Source organism: Enhydra lutris, unplaced genomic scaffold (genome assembly GCF_002288905.1).
Source record: "Enhydra lutris kenyoni isolate GAN:26980312 unplaced genomic scaffold, ASM228890v2 scaffoldscaffold12, whole genome shotgun sequence".
Classification (NCBI taxonomy): domain Eukaryota; kingdom Metazoa; phylum Chordata; class Mammalia; order Carnivora; family Mustelidae; genus Enhydra; species Enhydra lutris.
The window spans coordinates 24702589-24712626 of record NW_019154096.1 but is presented as its reverse complement, the minus strand read 5'-3'; the positions used below and the strand labels follow the sequence as shown (position 1 = coordinate 24712626).

The 10038-nt window shown below is 56.3% G+C and overlaps 1 protein-coding gene across 1 annotated transcript; it reads left to right on the top strand.

Annotated features, from left to right (window-relative positions):
- The first annotated feature begins 1819 nt into the window (after window positions 1-1819).
- On the top strand, window positions 1820-8550 carry LOC111144679 (nodal growth differentiation factor). The gene is made up of 3 exons (XM_022499083.1): window positions 1820-2015; window positions 6214-6911; window positions 8398-8550. Exons 1-3 carry the CDS (start codon window positions 1820-1822, stop codon window positions 8548-8550), a joined length of 1047 nt encoding a protein of 348 aa, XP_022354791.1.
- Window positions 8551-10038: the final 1488 nt, after the last annotated feature.

The following is a 10038-nucleotide window of genomic DNA, read 5'->3' as shown; positions in this document are numbered from 1 at the left end:
TTATTCTGTACGAAAGGAGGGAATCTCCGATAACGTTTTACAGATGAGAAAACTGAACGCTGGGAGCAGGGGGAGGTCTGAACTACAGCTAGAACCCCAGCCCCGCCCAGGTTCTCGAAGTTGTCTGGTCAGGACCACGGGGTGCTTGTTAAACATGTAGATAATCAAGCCCTCTCTCCAAATTCTAAGTCTAGAGGTCTGGATTGGGACTCAGGACTCGATAGTCTGACAGACACTCAAGGTGACAGTTATCTCCAGGCCAGTCCGGACACAGTGCCACTCACTGACTTATGGACTCAGCTAAGATTTGGGGGGTCCAAACTCAAATGCGTACTGTGGGGAAAGCACGATGAACAAGGCAGTCCCCCCTTTAAGGAACTAAGAATCTGCCAGCTGAGCGGATTATCCAGGTCCCAGGGCAAGGCCCCTTCCTGCTGGCTGTGGGCCTGGGTGTGGGCCCAGGTGTGGGCCATCTCCTCCCCCGAGACCTTCCCCAACTCCCCCAAGTCTGGAGCCCCTGCCTGAGCCTGGTGGGCCTCTTTTCCCTGTCCCCACCTGCTCTGGAATGAGTCTGTGGTTCTTTAGAGCTCAGCGTCCTGTGGAAGGAGCAGAGGTGGGCCTGGCACACGGCATTTCTGTAAACGCCAGCCGGCTGCTCGTGTGCCCGGCAAAGCTAAGAAAGGAAACGGGGAGGAGGAGCCCTTCTGGGTGGAGGGAGGACAGCTGTGGCCCGACAAGGGGCAAGGATTTCTACTTCTTTAAAGGTAATTCCAGCTCTGACCTGACTGCCCCGGGAAGGGCAGACAGACCAGGGTCAGTCCCTTGCAGATGAGGAAAGCAGGGCTCAGAGAACGGGAAACCAGAGTGCTGAGCTGAAACCCAGGTTTCCTGCCGGGCATGGAGACCACAGGCGACACCTTTCTCCTGAAATCCCCTGGGGGATGGATGGGAGCCTGTGAAGGGAAGAGCTTGATGCCCCCCCCCACCGGCAGGTGCTCCACTGACCAGCGGCCAGGATCCCCGTTAGCCATGCCCCAGCTTCTGCTGAACACCCCCCTTCTCTGATGGAGAGGTCTGTCCTTCATCCTGGTCCTCTGCCCTTTGTTTTCTCCAGGAGAGCCCTTCTATGCCTGTCTGAAGCCCGTCCCATGTGCCTTCCTCTGGAGCTCACCTTCCTTGATCCAGCAACTCCCAGTACTCGGTGGTTTCCCAGAGGCTAGGCCTCCCGTCAGGCCTTGCGGGATGAGGCCAGGAGTGCTCCCGGAGGCCATGGGGCGGTGTCCTGGAAGGCTGCGTCTGGCGGGGCTGGATGGGAGCCTCGCAGGCCAGTGTGTGGAGAGCCTCCAGCACCCACTACTGTTCCCTACCGGGTCCTGTTGAGCCAGACATCTATTGGGAGCCTGGGGACACAGGAAGGGGCAGGGATCCAAGGTCAGGCAGAGCAAGGAAGCCACAATTCTAATCCGAGGGTTGCCGGTGACATGTTTGCTGTGCCTCCGAAAGCAGGCCGTTAGTATCTAGAGTAGCCGGCGCTCGGTGCCCGGACGGGGCCACCAGGAAGGTCCCCCACCTACCAGCACCTCCAGCATGGCGGGTCTCCTCCCTACCAGGCTCAGGTCTGGCCCGCCCCAGCAGGTGGTCCCTCCGGGGGGGGGGGGGGGGGGGGGGCACCACCACCAACCCCCCCCAGGTTGGGGGCAGGTATAGGAGCTCAAGGCTTTCCCCAGGGAGGGAGGAAAGAGGCGGGGCGGCTGCGAAGGCCCAGGATATAAGGGGCGGAGGCGCGGCTCGCAAGCCCAGCCAGCCCACCCAGCCCACCATGCACGCCCCCCAGCTGCCCGTGTTCCTCCTGCACGTCTGGTGGGTCCTGCGCCAGGTGGGCGCCGCCACGGTGGCCCCGGTGCCGCTCCGAACGCGGGTGCAGCCCTCGTCGCCGTCCCCTCTCGCGTACATGCTGAGCCTCTACCGGGACCCGCTGCCCCGGGCGGATATCATCCGCAGCCTGCAGGCTCAAGGTAGGCTGCGTCGCCCCGCCGAGCAGCGGGGGGCCTCGGGACTGCGGAAGGGCGCCGGGGCGAGTTGCGGGCGGGCGGTCCCGGGCTGGGGACGCCGCAGCTGTGGGCGCACCAGGCTGGGAGCGCGCTGCCGGGGTCCGGGTCTGGGATGCTCGGCGTCGGCACTGGCAGGGCGCGCGGGGTCGGCGGGTGGAGGGGTTGTGGCATCGGAAAGGGCCCGGGCGGAAACCTTTGCGTTCGGACTCTTGCTTTAGGGTGGTCAGAGCGCGGTGCGGGAGGGTGGGAGGCCGACTGAGCCAGGGGACCACGTGGGCTTGTTAAATAACGTAAGCTCCCGGCTCCTCTGCGTCCGATTCTCTGCAATGGGGACACCAGTACCTACTTCCCTTAGCAGACAGTGGTGAACGCTAGGTGACAAAACACATAACAATTAGCACGAAACCAGACGTAGTGATAAATGGCCGTTATTTTTGCTACATACATTTTGCGGATTTCTTTTCTTTTCCCGCGTCGGGGTGAATGTGTGCCGGAGTCTGGCGCGGGGAGAGTCTCAGGCTGACTGCGAGCTTGGAAAGCCAATAGGTGCATGTAACATCAGGGATGAGAGTTCCGAGATCCGGACGAGAGATGGGGTGCCCGGAAGTCGGGAACTGAGACGGGCTTGGGAACTCGAGTCCAGGCTGGGAAGGGGTCGGCGTCCTGAGTGATTCCGGTTCGGAGCCCAGATGTGGATGGGGGGGAGCCCTCAGCGACCATAGTGATTCGGGAGGATCACTCGGAAAGGGCTGGGCGTTCCAGGTGTCGGGCGCGACAGGCCTGTGGGTGCTGAACAGAGGGAGCACTCCCCTGGGGTTCCCTTGCCCCTTGCAATCCACATCCTGATGCCTGGGGTTCCCGGGCTGCCCTGCTCCGGCCTCCCTGTGCGGCCATCTGGGGCCAGACGGCCCTCCCCCACGCTGGGGCGCAATCCACATCCTATAATCTGATCTAATTGGTCACCCGCCAGCCGCTTGTGGTCTGGGGGCGGGGGCTCCTAGCTCCCTGGCCGGCCACATCTGGGGTCAGACAGTTGATGACCCTCTCCTGAAGGGTCATCTGGGAACCAGACAGACTGTGGACACCCGAGGGGCAAGCTGGCTCGGGAATGACTGGAGTGGTCTCCTCAGTTTTTCCACCAGAAAGCTGGGTGTGGGAGGACACTGGGCAAACGGGTTGGGGGTTGCCCTTTTTCAGTTCACTTGTCCTTCTGGAGAGTTCCAGAAGGTTTGTGGGGGTTTGACAGCCTGGGAGACTGGGAAATGGAGTCCTGGTCTTCAAAGTCTGCTTCCCAATTTGGACTGGGTCCTGTGCATATCCATTGAGTTCTCTAGTTTCCCCTTCTGTAAAGCGGGGGGGGGGGGGGGGGGGGGGCGCGTGGTGGTGGCTTTCTGCCTCATTGGTGTGTACACATGGTAAAATATACAGGACCAAATCTACCATTTTACCTCTTTTTAAGTGTGCGGTGACATTAAGTACATTCGGTGTTGTGAACTGGCTTTATTTTTTTTTAAACAGCAGCAAGAAGATTCTGCCTGGAAAGACAATGATGGAGAAGGGACATTCTAAATGCCCCTTTCCCTTGGGTTTATCTATAGGCCGCCCCAGGAAAGAAGGAAGTGGGTATTGGAGTCTAACCAAAGTGGCTTTGCATCTGCCTCTGTCCGTGTTGAAACACCCTCAGCTTGGGCCTTCAGTTTTCTTACCCCCAAAAAACGGTAATAGTGATGGTGACAATTGAAAGAAACCAGGCTCGGATCGGGAAGCAGTTAGTGGCAATTATTTTCAGAGCTGGACACCTAGTGTCATCCCCACACTCTCTTTCAGAGCCCCATGTCCTAACTCAGCCTTAGCACCCTGTCTGAGGGAGAGAACCCAAGGGCATGGGCCCAACCACTTTCTTCTTTAGAACTGGACATGGGTCAAGATTTCACTTGGGGCCTGTGTGGCCAACTCTGTCCAGTGCCTGAATTGGTTTCAGGGTGTCTATGAACCCCCGTCCTGATACCGATCCCCTAAATCCCATTTATTGTACAGGTGGGTGCATTCTTAGCTTGTATCAGGCATCAGTGAACCCCAAAAGATTAGGCACCCCTATCCTAACAAGAACCAGAGCCAGATCTAAGAGAACCTATTAGCACTGTTTCCCAGGGAGCCCTTGGCTAGGGGTGGGCTCGTGGAATCAAAGACTTTTCCTGGGTATGGAGCACTCCATGCACATTGTCCATCCTGGGAACAGATGACTTTGCTCCTTGTCCAGGTCCCTCACTACCTATCCCGACACCTTCATTTCTAACCTTGGCCATTGGCAATAATAAGGAGGTAGTTGACGCCAGCCAACTTTTGCTGTACTTTGGTTGTATTGGGTAAACACCGATGCGTGTTATCTCAGTAAATCCTAACACTCCGTCACTATCTTCCTTTTACCAAGAGGCCCACAGAAGGAAAGTAATCTGCCCAAGGTTCAACAGTGAGTGGCAGATTTTGCAGCCTCACAGGATGCACCAGAGTCCCTGGTCTTGACCGCTGAGGTGGAATGTCTTCCTCTAAGAGGCCATTTGTGGGTACTTGAGATAAGACTTGACCAGGAGTTGCTGCAGGTCCCACCTAATCCCCAGGAGACTAGGGGGTGCTGCAGTGGGCCAGGGGGAGCACTGGCCTCCTCCCCACACCTCTGGGGAGAGTTGCTAGCCAGGGGCCGGTTATTGCCCCCTGCAGGTGCTAATGAGGAGGGAAGTGGAAATGAAGGGAAGGGCAGCTGGAGGTGGGCTGGGAGAGCCTGCCAGGAGGCCAAAACTTGCCTTCAGGATGGATTTCTCACAGAAATTCACTTACCATATGACCAAAGATGCTCTGTGAGCCCTTCAAAAAAAAAAGTGGGGGGCACCTGGGTGGCTCAGTCGTTAAGCGTCTGTCTTCGGCTCAGGTCATGATCCCAGGGTCCTGGGATCCAGCCCCGCATCAGGGTCCCTGCTCAGTGGGAAGCCTGCTTCTCCCTCTCCCACTCCCCCTGTTTGTGTTCCCTCTCGCGCTGTCTCTCCCTGTCAAGTAAATAAATAAAATCTTAAAAAAAAAAAAAAAAAAAAAGGAAACTGTCATGTGGTCTGCCCAGAGTGGACTTAAATCAGAGACCATCACCACCCTTGAGATGGATTCACAAAAGAGTGTTTTTATTCTAAGGGATGATCCCTGACTTTGATTCAGCAACAAGACTTCAAGCCTCTTTGTTTCCCCGTGGGCTCCTGAGAATGCAGGGATGGGTCGGGCACGACCGTTCCCATTGCAAAGAAGAGGAAACCGGGCTTGAAAAAAGTTAAAGGTCACTTTTAGGTGACCTAAAAATCCACAAAAACATGTTATTCCCAGACATCGGACCAAATTAGTCCAGGACTAAAATGAATGGAATGTGCTTCCCCATTCCTTTTCATCCAGTTTGGATTGAGTTGTCTTGAGGAGAGGGTGTGGAAGAGGGCCAGGGGCTGTGTGTGTGCTGCGCTGTCTGCCCCAGGTGTGGGAATGTCCCTTGTGGGGGCGGTGTGATAAGCCCCATGCCAGTAGATGAGAAAGCTGGGTGGCAAACTGCCAGGTCGTGCTTAGAAAGCCTGTAGAAGCCTGTGCGTCAGGTTGTCAAGAGCTCCTGAAGTTTCTGCCTCCACCCTTAGAAATGGGTGGAGCAGAGAGGGGCCAGTCTTGGGTTTCTATGCCCCCTGAGCGCCCCAAGCCTCACCTTTCCGTGATATGCGCCCATGAGCTAGACCACCCTCCCCTGCGAGGAGACGGAATCTAGGAAGGTGACTTGCTCAGGGTCACAGGGTAGGTGGAGGCTCAGGGTTTGGCCAGAGAGCAGGGAGGACTCATCCAGTTTGTACCAGTTGTTCTCTAGCTCTCGATCCTCCTGGAGGGAGCAGCAGAACCGTGATTTGCTGTTTGGGCAGATCCAGGTTCATTCTTGGCTGTGCCACCTTGTGCGGGTGATTTAACCTCTCTGAGCTGCAGTTGGAATTGGACCAAACTGGACTCCACATTCCCAGCGCCTAGGGCTGGGGCGAGCATGGAGAGGATTCCTGTCAGGTCAAGGATCCAGCGTGAGCTACGGTGGTTGTCATGAGGCTGCAGGGGCCCCCACTCATCCTGCTTCCTTCCTGGTTTTTTCCCCACCCAGATGTGGAGGTGGATGGGCAGAACTGGACCTTTGCTTTTGACTTCTCCTTCCTGAGCCAAGTGGAGGATCTTGTGTGGGCCGAGCTCCGGCTGCAGCTGTCCCGCCCTGTGGACCTGCCCCCCGGTGTCCCACTCTCCATCGAGATTCTCCACCAGCTAAAGCCCGATGCGGTGCAGGACCCGGCTGACTGCCACGAGCGTCTTCGGATGGACCTGTTCACCGTCCCTCTGTCCCAGGTTACCTTTTCCTCAGGCAGCATGGTCCTGGAGGTGACCAGGCCACTCTCCAAGTGGCTGAAGCACCCCGAGGAGCTGGAAGAGCAGATGTCCGGTTTGGTCGGAGAGTGTCAGCGGCGGGCTCCCACCCCGCCTGTCACCAGCGTGCTCCTGCTACTCTACTCCAACCTCTCCCCAGAGCAGAGGCGGCTGGGGGGCTCCACCTTGCTGTGGGAGGCTGAGAGCTCCTGGCGCGCCCGGGAGGGACAGCTGTCCCAGGAGAGGGGCCGGCGGCACCGTCGACATCACTTGCCGGACAGAAGCCAGCTGTGTCGGAAGGTCAAGTTCCAGGTGGATTTCAACCTCATTGGGTGGGGCTCCTGGATCATCTACCCAAAGCAATACAATGCCTATCGCTGCGAGGGCGAGTGTCCTAACCCTGTGGGGGAGGAGTTCCATCCCACCAACCATGCGTACATCCAGGTGCGGAGCCCTGCTAAGGGGAGGGGAGGCGGGGGGCTGTGGGGGAGAGGAGGCCATACTGCCCAATCAGTGGGGGAACAGGACTCTGGCTTTGCTGGTAAATTTGTGTTCATTCATTCACCATTACTCAGGCACCAGCTGTGTGCCCCCTCCTGTCCTGGGAGATAGTGATGGCCTGTGAAACGGTCCCCGGAGGGCCTACGTGCAGTTGCGCCCCCTTGGGTAACCTTGAACACCTTGCTTCCTTAGGCCTCCTTCCTTGCCTTTCATAAAATTAGGTATGGAGGGTGTAGACCAGAAGGCCTCCGCTTCTCCTCAGCTCTGGCTTCTAGGAAAGAAAGTTCACAATCTGGTCTCTGGGAATAAACCTGGCTTCGATTCCTACATATTAGCTGTGTGATATTGATCAGGTTGCTTATTCTCTCTGACCCCGACCGTTCCTGCCTGTGAACGGGGGATGGCAATGCCATAGTTCAGAGCAATGTTGTAGGGTTAAATGAGACAAGATGGATACTGCGTATGTACCTGCTGGCAGGGGACCGGCATGTTGGATGTTGTATTATCATTTCTAGAAGTCTGTGATTCACTGATGGAAGGGGGGGCGCGTTTATGGGGCCGTGGTTGGGGTAATCCTGTTCCAGCCACTGTCCTTTTGCTCCCTCAAACAGGAGTTGGACACCGTTGTATAGCAGAGAAAGCCCAAGACGACCACTGTGTGCCACGAATCAGCCTAAGGTCTAGAAAGTGGTGGAGGAGAGCAAAGGGAAAATGAGAGGGAGGGGGAACAGAATAGAGCCTCACATGGGGGCCCTGATATTGGGGTTCAGATGCTCTGGGGAGCGCGTGAGCTGAGCTCCTACAAGGGAAGCACTGGTGGGGCCAGAGCCCTCTAGGACCTTTCCTGGGCAAAGGCCTCAGCCTCTCCTGGGACTTCGCTCCCTGAACCTCCCTGCTGCATGATCAAGGGGACCCCCAGAGACCCAGAGAGTCCCAATAGCAGCTCTGACACTGATCCAAAAAGACCTCGCTGGGCCGCAGGGACGGGGCCCGGTTCCAGAGTGCCAAGGAATCGTTACCTTTTCTCCCGTTGACTCTCTTTGCCCTTCTCTGGGCAACAAAGCAAATCCCACAAGAATTTCCGCATGACTCTCTTTTGCTTCATGTTTCTCGAACTAAACCAGGAGTTTCTTGGAATTGGTATGCACTCGAGGCTAGAACAATAGGAGGACATGTCCGTTTGTTCCTGCTCTACCCAGATACAGCTTTTAGAATCTTCTGTTTAGCTCTTCTTCTTCTTCTTCTTCTTCTTCTTCTTCTTCTTCTTCTCCTTCTCCTTCTCCTTCTCCTTCTTCTTTTTTAACAGCCTGTAAAGTTACTTTACATGTAGAGAGCTGTGGATGCATTGGCAGGCTGATTCCCTTCATGAGAACCAGCTTCTTCAGCTTTTGTACCAGAAACGGATTTTAACTGACTTTTTCTCCACCAGAGTCTACTGAAACGATACCAGCCCCACCGAGTCCCTTCCACCTGCTGTGCCCCGGTGAAGACCAAGCCACTGAGCATGCTCTATGTGGACAACGGCAGAGTCCTCCTGGACCATCACAGAGACATGATTGTGGAAGAATGCGGGTGCCTTTGACGAGATCCTGGTGGGGCCGGATTTGCCTGTACCCTGGGACGTTGGGAAGGTCCTAGAAGACACGAGAACCATCTAATGCAATGAGGAGACACAGAGGGGGAAAGGTTGTTCTGTGTGCTAGACCGAGGAGGAAGGGCTGCCCCCTCGGTAAAGGAAGGCTCTGGGAAATCTGCCTCATACGGAGGCTGCTGTCAGGAGATGGCAGGCTGGTTGGCTGTTCTTCCTGAAGAGACGGTGGTGACCGGAAGCACTAGGGCAAGGGTTCTTTACTTGACTTCTTAACCTATGAATCCCCAGAAATGGTAGGCAAAAGGTGGGGCATGTGTGCATTCATCTTTGAGGTGGGATAGCTTACTGATGACTTTTATGTATTCTCAGAAGGGGTCTTGGACCAGCCCTGCCCCCTGTCAAGATGAAGTTCACTGTGTTAAATGAAAAACAGTTTCTCTCATCGTCTCCGGCTGGTTTAGGGTAGCCCCGCCCCCCCTTTCAGGCTGGCCTGTGGCGATGTGCTGGCCTTGTCCAGAGGCTCCCCAGAGTGGGTCTCTGCTAATGATGTGCACAGACACTACAGCCATTGTGAAGTCCTCCCAGGCCAGCTGGTGCCTTTGAAGGGAGAGGCAGGAACTCCCCCAGAGAGCTGGCCACGGTGCACTCCGGGAGTGGAGCCCTCGGGCACCCCCAGCCCCCCAACCTCCCCCACCCCTCGCGTCAGCCTGCTTGGCAGACACAGTCCATTAAAGTTGGTGACAGTTCTCCTCGGTCTCTCATTGTGTGCTGTTAATGAGGCCCCGAGCTTCCCATCCAACAGGGGTGAGGGCGGCCTAGGACTTGGGTTATGGTCACAGCTGAGCCACTGAGAAGCTGTGTGGCCTCAGGTAATTCCTTGCTCAGCCTCCTTCTGTAAGGTGCGAGTAGGAGGATCCTGTTGGCCTCCTGTAACCTTGTCTGTTAGCGGGCCTGACGTCATGGACTGTCCTCTGGGCCTTATCCCTGTCTCCCTCTACAGCTTACGAAGCCTGCTGAGCCCCGGGGCCTGCAATACCTTCCTCTATGGAACCTTTATCAGCCCTTTTGTTGCTCAGGGCTTGAAGTCTGGCTTCATTTCGGGTTCCACCTAGCTGCCCAGTAGAAGGAACCCCAGCTTTTTTGTGGGAAGCTCTGCATCACAGCACCCGAGCACGGTTTTGCCTTTTGGACAAAAAGACCCCAAAGGCAGCAATCCTGTTTTTCTTTTAGCTGACCTCATGAAGCGTTGCCGGAACACGGGCTGTTCTGTTTGGCAGCAGGGAGGAGGGGGGCATTCTAGTGGGATTGTGGGGTCTACGGTCGTTCTACCCCTGCTCCCCACCAAGAAGCCAGTCAGCTTGTGCTGCCTCTACGCAGAGGAAAGGACGCGTGAAGTGCTAGCAGAAGGCTTAGAAAAATGATCCCATCATGTGAGATGTGATGATGTGATGATGATGATGATGATGTCAGGATGATCCC